General features: G+C 37.9%; 1 protein-coding gene across 4 annotated transcripts in view; it reads right to left on the minus strand.

The window, feature by feature from the left end:
- The window catches only part of jade2 (jade family PHD finger 2), a 107,463-nt gene that overhangs the window by 70,949 nt on the left and 13,254 nt on the right, over positions 1 to 23,260 (minus strand). For all 4 annotated transcript variants that reach the window (XM_017705311.2, XM_017705312.2, XM_017705310.2 and 1 more), the window contains exons 2-4: positions 18,992 to 19,052; positions 12,239 to 12,324; positions 1,126 to 1,283 (exon numbers count right to left, since the gene is read on the minus strand). In XM_017705311.2, the coding sequence (XP_017560800.2) occupies positions 1,126 to 1,283; positions 12,239 to 12,324; positions 18,992 to 19,052 (305 nt within the window). The remainder of the gene's footprint in view (positions 1 to 1,125; positions 1,284 to 12,238; positions 12,325 to 18,991; positions 19,053 to 23,260) is intronic.

Genomic DNA, 23,260 nt, shown 5'->3' on the forward strand with positions numbered 1-23,260 from the left:
GAGAATATCTTGGAGGAACTTGTCTTATTTAAATCTCAGATGTCTGGACTGGTTTGCTCTTTGTTATTGGACGGTGTGGTATCACCATGCCTAAGAGCTCTCTGAGGCCCTCAGAAAGAAAGTTGTAGATGGCTATGAGTCTGGGAAGGGGTTTAAGAAGATATGCAAAACACTGGAAAGTAAACATTCAAGGATGTGTTCTCTTTTTCAACAAACAAAAATGATCAGTTTTATTAAAATGCAATATTGCAAAGTCAAACTTAAATTTTTTGTTCTTAAATAACGTTTATCTATATATGCTGTTTACCTGACAATTCAATACTGATCCACACGTCAAAATAAATAAATTAATAAATAAAAATAGGGTGCAGTTCTTCACACAAAAGTGTGTGTGAAACAATTTAACAACAAAGGCATTGAAAAAGTGCAAATGCACTGAAGTAACAGATCCTTCACATGAAAATGCCTTAATGAAAGATGCATATGGTGGCTGTCCATTTTTTATCTCTTTATTTATTTTTTTGGTTAGGGAATTTTTATTGTTCGTTTTTGTTGATTTTTACTTTTCTACACCATGGCATGGCAGCTGTCCTTGACATTGTGTAAAATATTTCACAATGGAGGAACCAATAGGAATGCTGTATTAAGCAATTTTGTAACACTTCTTTAAATGGGCTTACTTTAAGAGTAAAGCTTTTTTTGCATTCTCTTGGAAAGTTACCATCTTTGAGATACTTTAGTTAGGTGTGTCCAAACTTTTGAGCAGTACAGTATTTTATAGTTCATTAAAAAAAAAAAAAAAAGCCACTGATTAAGTCTGTTTCCGAATTTTACAACTCACTTGATCTAGGATAGTGCCGTTAAAAGTATTACCTTGAATAGCAATCCTACTAAAATCATTTCATCTGAAACATTACAAACTTATAAATGATATTATAATGAAATTGTAAAAACAGTATATCTAGTTTCTGCTCCAGTGATCAAGAAACTCTAGAATAATCAATACAGTCTGATCCACAGCAAAAATGCTGCTGGAGTCTGTCGTGCTTTATGGCATGACAGGCACTTGAAGAACCACTTTTGATTTTATTTAGGTAGCATGCACAAGCAACAGAGGTCACGCACCTGACCACAGGCACAGGAACGGCCTCCATGTTCGCTGGGACCTGAACACCTTTCTCCCATTCCTGTCTCCAAGGATCTGACAGAACATAAAAGTCCTCTGGGTTCAGCTGGGCTGAGTCAGGCAGCTTCATGGCTGTGATAAAATCTGTCCGAAACACCTGAAGGAATAAAAACATTTACATTTACAGCATTTGGCTGACGCTCTTATCCAGAGTGACTTACAATTTGATCATTTTACACAAGTAGGCGAAGGTAGTGTTAGGAATCTTGCCCAAGGGCTCTCATTGGTATAGTGTAGGGTGCTTACCCAGGTGGGGGATAGAACCCTAGTCTACAGCATAGAAGGCAGAAGTGTTAACCACTACACTATACCAACCACTAAAAACTAAAGCAGTAAAGGAGAAAATGTAATAAAGCAACAACAAACTGCTTTTCAGCTCAGTTTTTACCTATACACAGCTTAATTCAGGCATTTTTGATCAACCAAAGAATAAATCAGAAACCTGTTAATTTCCTTTAATTCATAATTATAATCCATACTTTTGTTAGCATAATGCCTAATCAACACCTACATAAACACAGAATTACATAGTGGGGGAATTTATGTAAAGTTTGTTTTATTTAAATATGAATTAATATATAAACAGAAAAGGCCGTATTTTTGTCTGGGTTTGGGGAAGCAGGGCTGTGAGTTAAGTGAATCAACACACAATAGGAGGCAGTGAACACACTTGCCCAGAGCGGAGGGCAGCCCATGGAGCAGCTGGGGTTCAGGTGCTTTAGTCAAGGGGGGCACTTCAGTCATGTACTGTATGATGACCTTCTGGTCACAAGGCTGGTTCACCCTTCACTTGGAACTGACATACAAAGATACAACTAAATTGAAAGGACATAACGAACATCCACAACAGAGAGTTTACAAACTCTTCAGTTCTGCATGTGACAGTCTCCTAAAATGCCTAGTGGTTGCTTTTTTTCAGATTCCATTGCACATAGTAGCTAAAGGACAGTACAACAGTGCACTTCTGTGAAGAGAAAGCATACATGCCAACACCGCGGCAGAGAAAGTTGGCCAAGTGAATACTAATATTGCAACCAAAGGGGGGGCGCAAGAGTACTAAGTGCACAGGCAATGAACAGTAAGTCTCCCCTCTGATCAGACTTTTAACCTCTTTACCGATTAAAACGTTTTTTCTACCTACAGTGATGTGAAAAAGTGACTGCCCCCCTCCCATTAAAACATAAATTAATTGTGGTTTAACACATCTTCGGAAAGCTGTGTTCAAATTCCCTAGCCACACCCAAGCCTGATTACTGCCACGCCTGTTCTCAATCAAGAAATCACTGAAATAGGACCTGCCTGACAAAGTGAAGTAGACCAAAAGATCCTCAAAAGCTAGACATCATGCTGTGATCCAAAGAAATTCATGAACAAATGAGTAACAAATCAGTCTAGAAAAGGTTATAAAGCCATTTCTAAAGCTTTGGGACTCCAGCGAACCACAGTGAGAGCCATTATCCACAAATGGCTAAAAAAAAATGGAACAGTGGTGAAGCTTCCCAGGAGTGGCCAGCCAACCAAAATTACCCCAAGAGCGCAGGATCTGGAAGACTTGCTGTGGTAAATGGAATCATGAATTCTGCTGTTTACCAAAAAATCCTGAAGGTGAATATCCGGCCATCTGTTTGTGACCCCAAGCTGCGACACTTGCGTTCTGCAGCAGGACAACGATCCAAAATACACCACCAAGTCCACCTCTGAATGGCTTAAGAAAAACAAAATTAAGACTTTGGAGTGGCCTAGTCAAAGTCCTGACCTGAATCTGACTGAGATGCTGTGGCATGACCTTAAAAAAGGAGGTTCATGCTCGGAAACCCTCATATGTGGCTGCAAAAAAAAATCTGCAAAGACGAGTGGGCCAAAATTCCTCCACAATGCTGTGAAAGACTCATTGCCAGTTATCACAAACGCTTGATTGCAGTTGCTGCTGCTAAGGGTGGCCGAACCAAATTAGGTTTAGGGGCAATCACCTTTTCACACAGGGCCCTGTAGGTCTGGATTTCTTTTTTCCTTAATAATAAAGACCTTCATTTAGAAACTGCATTTTGGGTTTACTTGTGTTATCTTTGCCTAATATTTAAATTTGTTTGGTGATCTGAAACATTTAAGTCTGACAAACATGCAAAAGAATAAGAAATCAGGAAGGGGCAAACACTTTTTTTACACCCCTGCAACTCTTTAATTGGCATACACAGGTGGCATACACATCCTGGCTCTGGGGGAACCTGTCCAGTATTAAAGAAGGGATGGACATTGGTGATAGTAAAAGGTGAGAAAACATCATTACTTGGATGAAATTAGCTGTACAAGATAAAGTGTGACTGGGGTAAGATCTTTAGCCTCGATAATAAATCAGATACTCAGCTCTCGCTCAAACCCATATTGAACAAGCATAAGGTTGTCCAGTATGGGCTTGAGTGAGAGCCAGCAGCACTGCTGTCTGAGATCTGCTCAGACCAGCACAACACACACTAAAACACCACCACCACCACCACCACCTCAGTGTTACTGCAGTGCTGACAATGATCCACCATCCAAATAGTATCTGATCTGTGAAGGTCCACAGGGGTCTTGACCAGTGAAGAACAGGGTAAAAGGGGGCTAACAAAGTATGCAGAGAAACAGATGGACTACAATATGTAATTGTAGAACTACAAAGTGCATCTACACTGTATTGCCAAAAGTATTCATTTGTCTGCCTTCATACGCATATGAAATTGAGTGACATCCCATTCTTAATCCATAGAGTTTAATGATGTTGGCCCACCCGTTGCAGCTATAACAGCTTCAATTCTTCTGGGAAGGCTTTCCACAAGGTTTAGCAGTGTTTTTATAGGACTTTTTGACCAGTCTTCCAGAAGCGCATTTGTGAGGTCAGACACTGATGTTGAAAAAGAAGGCCTGGTTCATAGTCTCCACTCTGATTCATCTCCAAGGTGTTTCCGCAGGAAGTAGAGGCGCTGCTGGGCTCTCTTGGCTATGGAGTTGGTGTTGAGGGACCACATGAGTTTCTCTGTGATGTGGACACCGAGGAACCTGGTGCTCCTGATGATTTCCACAGCAGAGCCAGTAAGGCTCCACATTCAGAGACAGATTGTTGGTTCTGCACCAGTCCGTTAGCCACTGCACCTCCTTTCTGTACGCTGACTCATCATTCTTGCTGATCAGACCCACCACAGTCGCATCATCAGCAAACTTGATAATGAGGATGGAGTGATGCTTTGCAGTACAGTCATGAGTCATCAGAGTAAACAGCAGTGGACTAAGCACACAGCCCTGAGGGGCACCGGTGCTCAGTACGGTGGTGCTGGAGATGTTATTACCTATCCTAACTAACTGAGGTCTCTCAGTCAGGAAATCCAGGACCCAGTTACAGAGGGAGGTGTTCAGGCTCAGCAGGTTGATGGAGTCACCGGAGGTTGCTACCCAATCAGTGTGCTCAAAACGGTTCTGAAGAGCAGAGATAGTTCCTGTTGGCCAGGTTCTCACTTGCTTCTGGTCTGGTTTGGCACATCGGTGTGTTAAATAGCATAGCAACCACCTGACAACACTTTAACAACAGGCTGGAACACCATAGCAACCACCTAGCAGCTAGCTTGGATATCACTGGAACCGCACAGCAACATCTAAACAACACTTTAAATTTGTAGACTTTTGATGGTTACTAATGTTTTGATGTTAATTAACTGCCTTTTTCAAACCAACTTTTGGTCTTTCATGAACTTTCTCTTTTCTAATTACTCTAATACTATGGTCAAAAAATAAAATGCTTCTCATCCCAGAGCTTTCAAGCTAGAACAACAACACTTTGTAGAATAGTAGGACCTATACTGGATTAGGTTGCTTGTGCTTTTCTAATCAATCTGACATATGGCTTTCATAAAAGATCATATAAAGACAATACTTTTTTCCAGTAGGAAAAGAAGCGCAGAACGTTCAAGTCTAACTGCCACAGTGATTTATACGCAGTATTAACATTTGTATGTAAGGGAGCAATGAATTTATGGTAGCAAAAGATTTAGGGTGGCAGTGGATTTAAGGAAGGAATGTATGTAACATATCAGCAAATTTGAGATGGCATTTAATTTAAGATGGCGGTGGATTTAAGGGAGCAGTGGATTTAAGGTAGCAGATGATTTAACTTTGGTGGCAGTGGATTTTGGAGGCAGATGATCCACTGTGGCGACCCCTAAAGGGAGCAGCCGAAAGAAGAAGAAGATTTAACTTTTGAAGCAGTTGAATTTAGCTGGAGATCTAATGTGGCAGTGGATTCAAGGTAGCATTTAGAAATGCTTCAAGGTAGATTTAGAAATGGTAGAAGTATCAGTAGATTTAGAGTAGCAGGGATTTAGGTAGCAGTGGTTTTAAGGAGGTATTGTATTTTTAAAAAAAAAGAAAAAAAAAAGTGAATTTAAGGTAGCAAATAATTTAAGGTAACCGGAGATTTAAGGTCTCAATGGATTTAAGGCAGCAATGAATGTAAGGCACCAGTGTATATAATAGCACAACAACCACCTAGCAACACCTTAGCAACAACCTGGGACACCATAGGGACCAACTAGCAGCACTTTGGCAACCATCAACAGTCTGCCTCCATTTTAAAAATGCAACTTAATTAGTTGCCTTTTTCAAGTCAATTTAACTGTTCACAAACTTTCCCTTTCAAGTTCTTATTGCTGTTCTACATTTTAAAAGGTAAACGTTACTCCTCCTACAGCTTTCATGTGACAATCACCAAGCTTTGCAGGATTATAGATCCCGTATCACATAACAGTTTTCATACAGTATTCATTTAAAGACAAGATAACTGTCCATAGGAATTCAATGGAGGATTGTTTGGGATATTTTTAACTGCCACAATAAGTCACAATACATATCTCTCATAGAAAAACTCATACACAATGACTCACACCCACACTAATGCTCAGCAGTAACAGCAAAAATAATGGATTTAAAGTGTTACTAGGACTGCATGATATGGACATAAAATGTGATGTTTGATAAAGCTACTGGACAGTTTACCTCTGACTGGATGTGATTCAAGTACAGACTTTTCTTGTATATGTACGGAAAAATCTAATTAACCTCTTTAAGTAAAAAGAAAAACACAAACTTAAAAAGCACCATTTACTACTGTGCAAAATAAAAAGTAAAGAAATACTAACATTAACTTCAAACATCAAAACTGCAAGCACATTTTTGTGCACCAAAAGGCTGAGCTGAGATTACTTCAAAAGCTTTTTTTATAATTTCTACCAAAACAAATAAAAACATAGGCTATTATTTTTATGTAGGCACAAAAGAAATATAGTTTATTTGTAGAACAATAAATATTAAACAATATTTACTGTGACAGTAGTAAGTACTGTCTTGCACACATAAAAACACACTTTTAGGTGTGAGAACAATCCTAATGTTTGGTGTGTTTTTACAGGGTTGCAGTACAGAACAGAGAAATTTTTGAACTGTGCTTTTGTAATTGGCTGAACATTTAAATTTACAGCATTTCAGCTTATCGCAGAGGAGCATTCATTAGCCTGCTAATGGTTTGTGCTTGCAATGATGTAGCCTCTCTTGGGCACTGAGTGTAGGAGGTTATTTGAGCTGTTGTGTTATCACAGCTTTTAACAATGTGTGTATAGCAAAAACTCATATTGAGATAATGATAAAAATATGATTTATCATGCGGTCTCTTTGTTATCTTCTGAAAACATGCTTCACAGCTGCAGTAAATACCCCACAAAAACTAAAGAAAGCATCCAAAATGGACCTGGCAGTTTTTAGCCAATACCCGATCCATTAAAACATCTCTAAATTTGGAGGTACAGAAAAGAATAAAGAGATTTTCAGACATTAAATATTTTTGAAAAAGGTCATAAAGATTTAAGATTTTATGGATTCAGGTGAACCTGATGAATTTACAGCCAATAGTTTTCTTTGAGCCAATAGTTAATTAAAATACAAAATAAAATCATATATGATGTTGAAGAATAATGTGTTAAATATTTCATGTATTATAGTTATGTAAAAGGAACTGCTAAAAAAGGCATAGAAGCATGCCCAAATCTCAACACTCATGCAGAATGCAACGATCTATGGATATGCATGATTACACAAATTCCCTTGCTGCCTAGTTTCTAAACTATTCCCCATCTATGCAGGTACCTATAGCAGAAACAAAGCTCCCATTCCAACTTTAATAAAAAAACTTTGTCTGACTCTCCAGTACCAGTACTTTATTTCACCCACTCAGATTTGAGTCTTTATCCTCCAAAATTGCCTCAGTCCCACATCAATCAGCCCAGGATGGTGGTGGCTGGTGTGTGATGACATGGTTTGATGACAACAGCCAGGCACATTCCCCCATCTACACAGCTGAGGTAGAGTGCATATCTGGCTTCAAGTTCCTCAGCATCCACATCTGATGAAGCCACATGGATGACCGCATGGAGGTCCGACTCCTTCAGCATGGTCAAAAAGGTGCAACATATTTATTTCCTACAGAGCCTCAAGAAGCCCCTGCATCCTGGGATATTAGTGAACTGCTGTACCATCTCAGTGTGGTATGGCAACTGCACAAAAGCATTCCAGTAGGTGGAACAATGCATCACAGGCACCCAGTTAGCCCCCATTATGAACATTTACTATAAGCACTGCCTGGGCAGGGTGAGGAACATCATCAAGGATGTTTCTCATCTTAACCATGGACTTTTACCCTCCTCCCATCTGACAGGCATTACAGAAGCTAGTAACGCAACAATTCAAGAATAAAGTTTTTCAATAAACACAGCAAAGAACATTTGCTTTTCATCATCTGTGGTATAAACTAACATTTAAAAGATTGAGAATCTGGAGGAATCTCTGTGTGTAAGGGACCATGTATTCATAATCATAGCACTATTCATATTTGCACAGTCTATTATGGCACTATTCATATTTGCAGCAACAGTTATTGTACAAGTTTACTCTGCATACACATCTTTTACATATACTGCTCTCAAAGTACCTACATTTGTACACTTTCCATTCAGTCTGTATAATATATTTATACTTGCATATCATTTTTCTTACCATTATACCATCTTTCTGCACTTTATATGTAAATAATAATGTATTTTGCACTTCTGGTTAGATGTTAGCTGCATTTGATTGGCTTTGTATCTGTACAGTGACAAAGTTTAATCTAATCTATGTTACTTGTTCCTGTATAGTCAGCAAATTGCTTGTATATTGTGTAGACTGTCTGTAAATTATTTGTATACTGTCTGTATATTGCATTCAATACTACAGATACCAACAGCTAGAATAAAATTCTTTGTGTGTGTGTGTGTGTGTGTGTGTGTCAACATGCTTGGCCAATAAATCTGATTCTGATTCCAGAGCAGGATGTACTTTGGAGTATTGGCTCCTTTCAAGGCTTCTTCCTCTTGCTCTTAGGAAGTTGCCAGTATCACTCTACACTAGCTCATCTGGGGCTTGGACCTGGATTGAATGTAAAGCTGCTTTGTGACAGCACTCAATGAAAAAGCGTTATGTAAAAATAAATATATATATCCTGAAAAAGCACTGATTCAACTAATTTATGCATGATATCAACTACCAAGACAATACAGCAGAAATTCTAAACCCAGTTAATCTGAAAAAGCGTCCCCAAAAAAAAATTTAGCATGGTCTTTTTTATTTTTAGAACCAGTAGTAAATTATGTTCTGTTCCTTTTCATGTAGCCATGCAAACAAAGGAACTAAACTGTTTGAGTCATCACAGTTTCACACAACTCCACAGTAGAAGCAAGAACCAGATTTTGGCAACTTCATGGCATGATTTACCGCAGCTCTTTCGTACACAGCTGGTTAAGTGACATGGCGACAGCTTGTGAAGCTTCCATCGCCTGACAAATTCTACTCCAACTGATTTTTGTCTAGGCTACAGAGGAAAAAGCCTTTCATTACAAGTTTCACACCTGCCTACAAGCAAAAGCAGCTTCCTTCCTGTTCAGTAAAGGTTTGTCCCAGCTCTGTATTAGTTCACAGCCAAAGTTTAATGATTCATTTTCAAAGAAAATAAATATACTAAACAATCTTGTGCTAGATTTTGTATGCATTGCATTTAATAAATGTGACACGTGCACTTAAATGTAATGTATCAAGATGAAATGGCAAATTATTTGAATTTGGATTGTAGCTTGTTGAAAGAGCATGCACTACAGAGGAAAAGAAAACCACCTACTTGGTAGTATAAATAGTATCTCTGTAGTTTCAGCTTAGTTACACACTAGACTAAAATGACAAACAAACACTGTAAATATCCTCTTAGCATTAATCAGGCATAATACACTTTGACAAAAATGTCAAATAAAAACAAACTATGGGCATTTAAAGTCAATGTGAAACAGAAATAACAATGCATGATCCTTCTGCACCATGACTTGCACTATATTGCCAAAAGTATCAACTCACTCATCCAAATCATTGAATTTGGGTGTTCCAATCACTTCCATGGCCACAGGTGTATAAAACCAAGCACCTAGGCCTGCAGACTACTTCTACAGACATTTGTGAAAGAATGGGTCGCTCTCAGGAGCCCAGTGAATTCCAGTATGGTATCATGACAGGATGCCAGCTGTGCAACAAGTCCAGTTGTGAAATATTCCACAGTCAACCGTCAGTGGTATTATAACAAAGCGGAAACGATCGGGAATGACAGCAACTCGATGTGGTCGGCCACGTAAAACGACAGAGCAGGGTCAGCAGATGCTGAGGCGCAGAGTGCGCAGAGGTCACCGACTTTCTGCAGAGACAATCACTACCAGACCTCCAGACTTCATGTGGCCTTCAGATTAGCTCAAGAACAGCGTAGAGAGCTTCACTGAATTGGTTTTCCATGGCTGAGCAGCTGCATCCAAGCCTTACATCACCAAGCGCAATGTAAAGCGTGGAATGCAGTAGTGTAAAGCACTGCCACTGGACTCTAGAGCAGTGGAGACGTGTTCTCTAAAGGGTCAGATGACGCTTCTCCGTCTGGCAATCTGACGGACGAGTCTGGGTTTGGCGGTTGCCAGGAGAATGGCACTTGTCTGACTGCACTGCGCCATGTAAAGTTTGTTGGAGGATGGTGTGGGGTTGTTTTTCAGGAGTTGGGCTCGGCCCCTTAGTTCCAGTGAAAGGAACTCTTAATGCTTCAGCACCAAGAGATTTTGGACAATTTCATGCTCCCAACTTTGTGGGAACAGTTTGGGGACCGCCCAAACATCATATAAGACCCGACATCATATCAGACCCTATGGATTAAGAATGTGATGTCACTCAAGTTCACATGCATGTGAAGGGTAGACGAGCTAAGACTTTTGGCAATATAGTGCATTTCTAAATGTAGGGTCTCTAAGCCAAGTGTTTGACTCGATGATACGTGGGAGTAGTGGGAGCAGAAATATGACAGTTTGTTAATTTTGTTTTTCCATACCTACTGATGCATGACGACCAAATTTAGAACACATTTCTGAGGTGTGTTAAAGTCATTACACTTACAGGAAGATCATGGGGAAACAAAATTGTACCTTTTTTAAATGATATGGTAACTTGTGCTTATGATAACATTTTTGGATGCAAGTGTACTATAATAATTTAAGACACCAAGTTTTATTTTCAGAACAGTGTAATGCAATTGAACAACAGCATTTAGGTGACAAAAATATAAAAGCCAATCAGGTCACTTATTACATGTGTTTCAGGCCAAGTGACTACCTGTTTGCAGTCTTCAAAGAACACTAATCACTTTAGAATAACAGGCCCAAGTAAACAGCAAGTTAATCATAATCTAACAGTTGGTTAGTAATTATATAACAATCAAATGTACATTAATAAATAGTACAAATCGATTTATTAACCTTTTTCTTAGTTAGCTTTTTTTTTTTTTTTACACATCATTAATCACTGGCCCCTTTTTGTAAAGGTGTGGAAAAAATATTTATAGTTATATAAGCACATTTTAAATTCTAGTATAATATAAAATATTTATAGTTAATAATTTCTGCCACTAAGTAAATTATGGGTATTATGAATTTTATGACATGATTAATTGTGCTTATTATAATTAATAATGTGTTTATTATTATGATGAATTATAAAAGGTAAAAGGTCCTTTTTTTTAGTACATTTTTGCTACATATCTACACTTTAAATGAACAGTATTCAAATTCCAATGGGAAAATATCTGATATTATTATCAATTAAAAATTGAACACAGAACATTAGTAAATTAATTTATTATAGAGGTTAGGGAACTGGCCCTGTGACCGGAAGGTTGCCGGTTCAATCCCCAGAGCTGACAGTCCATGACTGAGGTGTCCTTGAGCAAGACACCTAACGCCCAACTGCTCCCCGGGCACCGTGGATAGGGCTGCCCACAGCTTCGGGCAAGTGTGCTCACTGCCCCCTAGTGTGTGTGTATTCACTAGTGTGTATGTGGTGTTTTACTTCACGGATGGGTTAAATGCGGAGGTGGAATTTCCCCATTTGTGGGATTAAAAAAAAAAAAAAGGATCACTTAATTAATCACTTAATTGTCATAATTGTCTGATGAATTTCTGATAAATGTAAGATTGCTGTGAACACCTAGCAGAAGAGGTGGTCCATAACTGATCAGTTGGTTTGTTTAGCAATTTTGTGTGTAGGCATATGTGATTTAAGGTGTAAAAAACTAGAAACATGCTGCAGGTGTGGGTGATCGCGAGTGGGCAGAGCCAGGGTGGTGAGTCAATGCAATATGGTAGAGAGTCCTTGTTGCAGTGATTTACAATACCACTTGACAAACAGAACAAGAACTTGGAACTGCATATAAATTGCAGATAAAACCTAATTTACTTCCATTTTAATTACAATCTATACATGGCATAATTGAATACACAATAAAGTAAATAAATACTAAGATGTGTTCAGATATCTGAATAACCACACCTATTCCTGATATACATGTAAATGTACATAAATACAAATTGCCCTTCAGCCACATTTTATGCCTTTTGATGAAATAAATACAACTTTCCTAGCACTCACCTCTGATGGTTTTCTCTGTTCCTGTCGTACCCACGTGCTATTGGTCCCAGTGTTCTTTGAAGAACGCGACCAGGTTGTCACTTGGCCTGCAACACATGCAAATGCCTTAGCTAAAAGCCAATCTGGTCACTTACTACATATTATGTGACTTAAATGCTGCTGTTCAATTAGGGGCATTAGATTCCTCTGAAAATAAAACTTAAAAAGTGTATTAAATGATTATAGCATACAAACATCCATCCAAAAATAGCATATTTAATCATGAATCAACTGTTGCTGTTGGGGGGAAAAAAAAACATCCATCAATATGTAAAGATGTAACAGGAGTATGAAAAAATGAAAATTAAATTAGCATCAACAACAATGTCTTATTGTAGCACAATAAGAAGTGTTCACTTGATTTGATCAAGGTAAAAAAAAAAAAAAAAAAAAAAAAAAAAAAGAGGTATTTTTTGGAGATTTGGCCCCATTGGGACACTCACAATGATCAGTTTTAATTAGGGTTGCTGCACAAATTTTAACTTCAGTCGTTTTTAATAGCTCTAAGACCTCACCAAAGCACAAATAACACACAATTTAATAAGATGTGATAGTTGATGAATTAATGCTGCAGTAAATATTTAAAAGTATTTACTGTCTTGCTACAATAAAGATATCTTTTATTACTTATTACACTTTAATCTACATTTGTAAAGAAGGATTTACAGTGCTTTAATAATTTGTATATCACTAAGTAAATGGTGAGCAAGTTAAATTGTAACACTTATTAATGTACAAAAAACAATTCTAGAACTGTGATCCATCATTAACAACTACGTAAATATTAAGTTGCTATTTATATGGGCCTGTTATTATCAAGTGTTATAATTTTATAGTGGGTTTAATATTGATTTATGATTTGGTTACCAGTTACTTTAAAATGCTACAGGAAAATCACTTCATTTTTGTTATGTGCACAGTAGTGTCCACTCTAAACTGACAGTTTTTGTTTTGTTGGTCTAACCATTTTACACTAACCATCAATACGCTATGGCTTCAAGTTTCACATTAGTCACGATTTTGAAACTAGAAACAGCACAAGGACTGTAAAGCAGAATGTTTACGTGATATTTTTGTTTTAAAACCGTCCTAACTTTGCAGGAGCTTTAATATCAGTGAAACAGATTTACATAGCTGTTTCACACTATCCTGTCCATCAGAGATGTCTATATGTGGAATGGCAAATGCGAGAGTGAAAGTACGTAGGTTGGCTGAGTGGGCATGTTTGTTTGAGTTAGGGGCACCTTTTAAAAGTGCACAGACTAGGAAAATTTTGAAGCAGGCTTTAAAGAAATAGCAACAAATGTCATCACAACGCACTGAGGCTTAATATAATTTCTCTATACATGTATTGGCCTTGTGAAAATATCCTATTGAGGGCATTTGGAAACTACCATTTGAAAAGGCCACATGGTCTTGCCTTACAATTTACAGGCCAGTTGTTCCCAATTCCTCTCATAACATAATTGAACATCCTCATGATGTGTCTGATACTTCACTGATGAGTAAGACGTGAGATTTGGGAAGATACAAAATGCACAGAGAACAGGGTCACCAGGACCAAAAACCACATCCTGCTAGGTTAAAAACAACAGCAATGAAAACACACAAGTGAAGTAGTTTGAGAAGTCAGAAGAAAAACTGTGCATGACATACAGATGTCCTGCTTAAAAACCGCTTCTGTGAGAGAAGGATGATGTGACAAACAACGAAAAATGATGAAATGAAATGAGTCAGCATTACTGTGCCCATAGTGTGGTACTACCATCAGAAGTACCATGTCAGAGCAAGCCACTTTGACCCAGTTTACATCTGGTTGTTTGAGTCCTGAGTATTAGGATTAAAAAAAGAATATTCACAAAAAGGAGGTGTAAACACACCCAAGGCTTGTTTAAAGGAGACTGCTTACTGCACTTCAGGAGGTGGTCTGAGACGCATTTTAGCCAGAAGTTATACAAGTGTAAATGAGTCCTTCCTTCTGAGCCCCATTTGACAACTAAAACCCCTCCCAATACTGCAGTGTACCAGAAGCTTCCTATTGATGTAGATCCTGATTATCAAAATCACTTCCTGTTTTCTGTACTCTAATTTTGCTAGTGTCTATTCTTTTACATTATTCTAAGTATACTACAACCACAGGCTTTCCAAGGCCATTTATTCTCGCCTAGGATCCTTGAGACACACTTGGAAAGGACTCAAATCAACCGACAAAGCAATGTCAGTATCAGCATGACTATCAGCAGCTTTTGCTTTGCTCTGTAACAGGTTTAACTATGTGACAGTAGAGATACTAACTTTTCTTGTGAAAAATGTTAATTAGTTTCCTGAGGTGTGCATCCAGAAATTAAAAAAAGATGAGGGCTACTAAGCAGGGCTCAACCTGCCGTTACAAGCTCCGGGTGGCTCAGGGAGTGGTTAGCATGGCCTTGACTGTGGCAGCAGAATCCTCAGAGTGGTACGAATGGTTGACCCCCTGCTACCCACTTCAGACCAGCTGCCCACGCCCCAGCTACCACCAACTACCTTGGATGAGCTGCCCACCCTACGCTGATGTTCTCATAGACTCCTAGATATTCCTAATATCAATATTACTGCTGTTAATATTAGTAGTATAATCACTTGTAGGTAGTTTGACCAGAGGAGGATGGGTGAGCCTGGTTCCTCCCAAGGTTTCTTCCTCAGTTCTGAGGGAGTTTTTCCTTGCCACTGTTGCCCCCAGCTTGCCCACTGGGGGGTTTCTGTACATTCTGTACATTCTTACTACTGTTGAAACTTTGTCTTTTCTGAAATTCTGTAAAGCTGCTTTGTGACAACATCCGTTGTAAAAAGCGCTATACAAATAAATTTGATTTGATTTGATGTCTTGGTAGCATAGTCACAAAACCAAAACTAACGATAAGCATTCCCTGTGCGAGTACCACTCCACTCCCATTCACGTGTCCAACAGGTGTACCGCATTCAGTAAGGCACCTCCGAGATGCCTGTTGAAGGTGCTCTGGTTATAGGTGATTCTATTATAAAGTATTTGTTGGAGACTTTAATATTCATCTCTGCTGGTTTCCATTAAAGTATAAAATGGTACCCACTTATTATTACAACAATACTTTTGACTTAATTTTAACCTTTGGTACAAACATAGGTCATCAAGTTTCACATCTCCCTCCGTCACAGTTGAAGCTATAACCAATACTGCCGCCTCAGACTGCTATTCGCAGAACCCTTCGCAGTCTCACACTGGACTCCAACCGACCAACCTACCTCATTCTCACCACATATCTAATCACCCACATGCCTGTTCCTCATTTTATGTCTTTGTTAGTTTAGTATATAAGCCTGGGCTTTAATTCAGTTATTTGAGAAGTATCGTCTCAGTACGAGCATACTGAGCGTTCTTTCCTTGCCTGTTTATCGATTTCCGAGTGGTACCTGTTTTTCTGTCCTGACTTAGATTTTTGCCTTGCCTTTTTGTCTTGTTATGGATCTCTGCGTTTTGACTTTTTGCTTTGGCCTTACGACTGTGATTTTGGCTTATACCCCTGTAATTAAATATTTTAATAATCTTACCTCAAGCTTCATCTGCATCTGGTTCTGTCTGCCAACGTTACATTCAGCCATTCTCCCACAGCAAAGCAGTCTCACATTTTTACCTAATCTTATATGAAATCCCCATGCTATTGTGTCAAGTATACTATAACATCCTCCACAGTTAGTGGCTTTGTCAAAAACCTCCCAGATCCATCAAATTCTATTAGCTGTCCATCAAAGTCTACCAAAATAGATAATATGACTGAATTCCTAATATTTTAAGATTTTTTTGTTCTACTTTAGTGTAGCTAGACCAAGAGGTAAAAGACTAAGGCCGAAAAGGCTTGCCCCAGTGATCCTACTCAAACTTTAAAACAGAATGTCAGACAACTAGAGAGTAAACAGTGCCTGACTAAACTAGAACTACTGTATTACAATCTGCCTGGAAAGATAGCATTACAGGCTACAAATGACAACTTACTGAGGCACAGTCAACCTGTCTCCCCTTTCTGACTGAAAATAAGAATAATTCTAAATTATGATCATTCTTATTTAGCACAACTTCTAAATTAACTAAGAACCAAACAACAACTGAACTCCAGGTACCAGCCTCTTACAGCAGCAATGACTTCATGATTTTTTTCAATGATTAAAAAAAAAACATTAAAAAATTCAAAACGCATAGTTAATTGCCACAAACCTGGTGCCCTGCGAAGACAATGCAAATCTTAAATAACTACTAAAGAGGCTGGAATCCTTAAATCCAGAAAATCTTGTAAAGTATGTCAAAGTATGCCAACATACCAAATTCCAAAGCATCTTGCAACAACAGGCTTCTTCAATTCCCCAAGTAGTCTGTGAGTGCCATACCTAAAGCTGCCTAAATCTATGGGGTGTAAGTACAGCTGAAGATGGCATATTGAGAGCCACCATCAAATAGGTCTAAATATAGCTGAAGGACCCAATGTACAGGCATTTAAACATGCTTGTTGTGGGCAAGTTTGGGTGCATCTTTTGTTGTCTCGTAGTACAGAAAGGGGGCGGGTCTGGGATGCCAAACACTACTGTAGAGCCTTCTTGAGGTGTTGAGGACTTTCCATGAGACACTAAAGAAGGAAGGTGCCCACTTGATGAGCCCTGTAAAAATGCTCACAAAGGCATTTTTGTTGTTGTTAGTATTAAGTACTAGCATAGTGGTCATAGTGCACCTTGTTGTGTTCTACTTAAGCTAGGTTGCTAGATATGAGTCCTTGCATCTGACAGTGACAGGTTTGGTCACTGGGAAAATTCATAAGGAATTTAACATCTCTTCCTGTGTATAACTAAAACTGGCATACATATGTAGCAAGATGACACCATCTAGTATGCAACAAATTAAGCCATTATAAGTTGTAATTTGCAATTTGAACACGATATCAATGCAGAGACAAAAAAATAAAAAAAAAAATAAAAAAAAAAAAAAAAAAAAAAAAAAAAAAAAAAAAAAAAACACAAAACAAATATCTACCTATGAAATAAAACCACTGAATGTACAGTCAGTGAAAAGTATGAAAAAAATAGCTATTTTCCATAAATTAATGATGAAAAAGGTTTCTATCTGCAAGGAATATTAATATCTTCCCATAAAAGTTTCAAGCAATGAGGGGTTCAGTGGACAACTTTTATAGCTGCTGGTCACCTTTCATCTCCTTTTTCAGGTCCCTCCCGCAGCTTCCTGCAGAGGACTTTGGTACTCCCCCCTCTTGAACATGCAATAGTCCCAAGCCGCCACCCCCCCTCCTTTATTTATTTATTTATTTATTTAACATTAATGTTTCACTGTTTTCATTTCTCTATTTTCCTTTCATATTATTTTATTTGCACATTGATTCACTTAGTACTTTTGGTTTTTTTTATGTTGTTTTTTTTTTTTGTATTTGTGTTGTAAGACCTGTAAAAAGCAATAAAAAAAAGTTTCAAGCAAATTCAAATAATCTTTTATAAAATATAGTCAAAATATCATAAGACATGTTTTCAGCTATGAAGCTATATTTAGCAAGATATGTGGCAATCATTGTTTTATGCAGGACCAAATAAATTCTAGATGTGACAGAACTATATTAATACTATTAAGAATAAAAATCTGGTCACAGAAAAACTGAAATCTAATGGAAAATTACACTTTTTTATAATATGAATACTCTAACATTCAGCACCAACTACTTACATAAATATACAGTCCAAATTATCCTTAGAAGTACAAATTTCAACCCAATCCAGTGAAAAATCACCAATTTTTCTACTACCTGGCTCTACTGTTTAGTAAGGCTATAATAGCAAGGAATGCTCAGCCCACTACTTTTAGGCCTGCACCCTGTCAACACTATATGTTTTTCTCAGTCACCTTGACTAGAACTAACTATGCTGTGCAGTCTGATGCTGCTGCTTTGTCTGTCTTGATCAAATGTCCGTGCCTCCCACCTTCTAGACCAGCTTGAAAATCACAGGGCTTCCTGCTGTCCAAAGCCACACATATCATCACACATCTCAGAGAAGTCCCTGATGTTCATGGATTTGACTCTCCTTTTCACTACAATATGCTACTAATAGTAATAGTAATAGTAGTCCCTGGTTTCCAGGTCCCAGCAGTCATTGTGTATCGCTGACATCTGTCAATGACAAGTTGACTTGTTTTTCTCTGTTTTCAATATTTGTAAGCTTCACTGCTTAGGAGCCAATCATAATAGTCAGTAAAGAACTTAGCCAATATCATTGCCTGTTATAAGGGTGTATTTATAAACTCCAAAAGTGGTTATCAGAATTTTAGCAGCATCAGCAACAAAATGTTCATATTGGTCAGGCCCTACATGACATGGACTGCACCTCGCTCTTTCACTAAGACCAGATCAAATAAAAGAAGTTGACAAGAGATGATAAAGATGAAGGGAACACACAAACTCAAGAGTGACAATAGGAGAGCACCAGACTGGTAAGAGCAATAGTAGCACAGAAAAAAGATAAGAAGAAATGTAAAGGTCCTCTGCTTGTCTGTTTAGCCTGCTGGGTACAGCGGCTACGCGACGTAATCTTTACTGCTTTGTAAATTGATCTCTTGTGAGTCACTCCAAACTAATTAATCTCCAACAGCAACATTCCTTGTACAATTGCTTGTTACCAGCCAAATGTTTTCTCTGCTCAGTAGCTACTTACTGTCAGTGGTATCAGAGTCATTGCTACTGGTGGAGTACTTTCTCCTCTTCTCACTCTCCATCTGATAAAAGAAGATACAGGAGAATATCAGCAGTCAGAAAACATAACACTTTCAAAGCAAATGGAAAAACCTAAAAACCTTTCATTGCAAATAGTACAAACACACACACACACACACACACACACACACACACATATATATATATATATATATATATATATATATATATATATATATATATATATATATATACATATACATATACACACACACACACACACACACACACACACATACATACATGCATACATATAAATAAACCGTCAGTGTCAACAACCCCTGTGCTGGACTGCAATGACTGTGTGAGGCGTATGGATGGTTACCATGGAAAGGACAGTTCCATGGTGCTCTTACAAGAAGTTTCTGAAATAAAACTTTGTCCTGTGACCTGTATGTATGTATAATGTGTGTGTGTGTGTGTGTGTGTGTGTGTGTGTGTGTGTGTGTGTGTGTGTGTAAAGCTTTAAAAATGTAAAGCTGTAAAATGTTGTTAATTTTTGAAAAATATAAGCCCATAAGCGTAACAGCAGACCTGTGAGACGTATAGGGTCCTCTTTTTTTTGGTCAATAATTTGTAGGTAGTTTGACCAGAGGAAGATGGGTCCCCCCTTGTGAGCCTTGGTTCCTCCCAAGGTTTCTTCCTCAGCTCTGAGGGAGTTTTTCCTGGCCACTGTTGCCCCTGGCTTGCTCGCCTGAGGGTTTTACATTTCATGTTAAAACTTTGTCTTTATTGGAATTCTGTGAAGCTGTTTTGTGACAACATCAGTTGTAAAAAGTGCTATACAAATAAATTATATTTGATTTTGAATTTGACATCAGCAAAGCATTTCAAAAACGTTAGGGAGAACAAAAGATAAAAGACTGAAAGTTGCGTAAAGCTAAAAAAAACACCTGGTGGAACATCTCAACTAATTAAGTTAATTGGCAACAGGTCAATAACATGACTGGATATAAAAACAGTCTTTCAGGAGAAAACAGGGGAAGGGGTTCATGACTCTGTGAAAGACTGCATGGGCAAACAGTACAACAATTTAAGAATAACATAATATAGCAAAGAACTTGAGGATTTCATCATTCATTCAGAAAATCCAGAGAAATCTCTGTACACATGGGACAAAGCAAAAAACCAATAGTGGCTGGCCACGATCTTTGGTCCCTCAGGCTGCACTGCGTTAAAAGCATATCATTCTGAAGTGGAAATCATTGCATGTGTTCAGGAACACTTCCAAACCCACTGTCTGTGAACACCATTCATCATTTGCTGCCACACGGACATCTTTTTCAGGGAAGGCCTTGCTTATTTCAGGAAGACAATAGCAAATCACATTCTGCACGCATTACAATAGCATGGGTCCATAGTAAAAGAGTCTGGAAGATTGGCCAGACACATTATGAATCAAACAAAAAAAAAAAAAAAATATATATATATATATATATATATATATATATATATATATATATATATATATATATATATATATATATATATAAAATGATCCCAAACTGTTGAGCTGAAAATCAAGCAAGAATCTGTAAACATTTCACATTCAAAACTACAAGCAGTCAGTCTCCTCAGTTCCCAAACAAATGCTAAAAGAAGCAACAAACGTGGTAAACACTTGTCCCTGTCCCAGCTGTTTTTAAATGTATTGCTTGGGTCAAAGTGGGCATATATTTAAAAAGAGAAAAAAAACTACAAAAAAAAAAAAACAAACAAGAAAACTCAGTCTTTACACCATTTTCAATTAAATATAGGGTTTGCATATCATTGCATTCTGTTTTTATTTAGATTTTTTTTTGGAAACAAAGGTTGTAGAACCTGGAGTGACATGTCTACACATCGAGATATACAACATGTAGTTTTACGAGTCCCAAGGTAAAACGATTTACAAGACCCTAAAGGCACAGCAAATCCCGATTTCACTATGAGCTATTCAGATAATAGGCCAATGCTTTGAATCAACAGGTGATGTTGACAGAAAGAAAAGATCTGGAAGGCCCAAAGCCTCTTTAAACAGAGAGGACCACCTGCTGAAGTTTACTGTTCTCAAAGACAGCGAAAAAACCTTCAAAAACTGGCCGAATTCAAGACACAGAAAACAAGACTATTGACAAGAACAACAACCAGAATGTTTTCTAATGCAGGTTTTGTACCTAGAAGGTATGTTAAGAAAGAAGACTGCTGTCTTAGAGAAACATCAGGAACAGAATGAAATGTTTGGCAGAATATGGAAAGTTTGATTAAGAGTCACAAGTTGAGTTGCGCGGTGATGTTTCAGACAGGTATCTTTAAAGAGTTGAGAAATACAACTCTGACTGCATCTCTACTACCATTCAGCATGGAGGTAGACATTTCAAGGTGTGGGGAGCCTTTTCAGCTGCTGGTACTGAAAGCTACTTCACTGAAAAGTCAATTAATGCTTTGGAACACAGAAACATAGTGCAGAAAGGCTTGAACCCACAACTGAAAAGTTCTTTCCTCTTAGAAAGCATCACCTCTTCTTAGAAAGAATCACCTCTTCTTAGAAAGAATCACCTCTTCTTTTAATAACACTACGTTTTTGGGAAGTGAGGAGACCAACTGCTGCAGCTTTGAAAGTGAAGTGCTTTCCTATTCTTACCTGATGTAGGATTCCAGCTGCTCAACAGTTTGCATTTTAGAGTTTTAACTTAAATTTGTGGATGCAACAATGAATTGTTTTCACAGACAGTGGTTTGCAGAAGTGTTTCTGAGCCCATGCAGTGATTTCCACTTTAGAATCATGTCTGGTTTATTGTGGTGCAAAAAACAAATACTAGTTTTTGGCCTTGTCCCTTGCACAGCTTTGCAGAGATTTTTCCAGATTCTCTAAACCTTCTAATGTTATTGATGTACCGTAGATGATAAAAAGCAAAAGTTCTTTTCTATTTTATGTTGAGAAATGTTATCCTTGAATCATCGCACTATTTGATAGTGCAGTCTTTCAGAGAGTGGTGAGCCCCTGCTCGTCTTTACTTCTGAAAGACTAAGTCTCTCTGGAATGCTTTTTATACCTTAACTGACCTGTTGCCAACTAACCACCATGTGTGTTTCTTAAGCATTACACAACTTTACCAGCTTGCTGGCATCAAATTCAAAATGGGCATATATTTTTCAGAAAACAATAAAATTCTCAGTTTCAACATTTCACATGTCGTCTTGGTACTAATCACTAAAGTTAATCAAATAAAGGGTTTAAATGATGTCCACATCATTGCATTTTGGTTTTATTTATATTTTGCACAGTGTCCCAACTTTTTTGGAAATGGCTTATCTCGATAATAAAAGAGAAAATCCAGGTCCAAGCCCCTCTGAGCAAGCCAGTGGCGACAGTGGCAAGGAAAAACTCCCTAAGGGAAGGAGGAAGAAACCTTGAGAGGAACCAAGGAGAGAGGAAGAAACCTTGAGAGGAACCCATCCTCCTCTGGTTGACACCAGATAGCAAACATTGTTAGTATTACAGTACAAAATGGGAAAAAACAGGTGGGGCAGTGGTTAATTTGGTTAGTTTATGATTATGCAGTGGCGGCAGCAGCATGTGAGGATGAGGACTGCACAGCGTTGTACAGGAAGAAGCTCAATGACAGTGTTTTTTAAGTGCTGACGACATACACAGCATGCTCCAAATACTGACATATTGTCCACTCCAAAGTAATGCATCATATTTCCAATGCCAATTTGAGAGGGCAGCCTATGGTCGATGAGACTTAAAAAAATTATGCCGTATACTAGAACTGTTGTTATTATTGTTAGTCTTTTTTCCCCCCTTTTGAATGGAACTTGTTAGGTATTGGCTGCAGCTTCAAGAAGAGATATGTATCACTATACAGGCATCATAATAAAATATAATGCAACTTGCCACATGCGCAACAAACATCTTTTGTCAATGTTTCTTTTCACAGTTGTTTAGAAAATATGGTAATAAATTCTTCCCCAGGAATGCTAGGGAGTCTTCTAAGGACTACATTGTAGGTGTTTAGAAGCAGAGATTAAACATTGATCAATAAGCAATCATATGATAATATTGCTATCAAATATTGCTGGCAAAAATGACTTTGCTATCTGTCAGATATTTAGTGTTGATATAATATTAATAAGTAACAAGAGGCCAGGTTTTTACAATGATTTTACTGCAGGTGTCGTCAGGCATAATATAAAAGTGCCAATTGTTTGTGTTGTTTGTAAAAAT

Source organism: Pygocentrus nattereri, chromosome 16 (assembly GCF_015220715.1).
Source record: "Pygocentrus nattereri isolate fPygNat1 chromosome 16, fPygNat1.pri, whole genome shotgun sequence".
In the NCBI taxonomy this organism is placed as follows: Eukaryota; Metazoa; Chordata; class Actinopteri; order Characiformes; family Serrasalmidae; genus Pygocentrus; species Pygocentrus nattereri.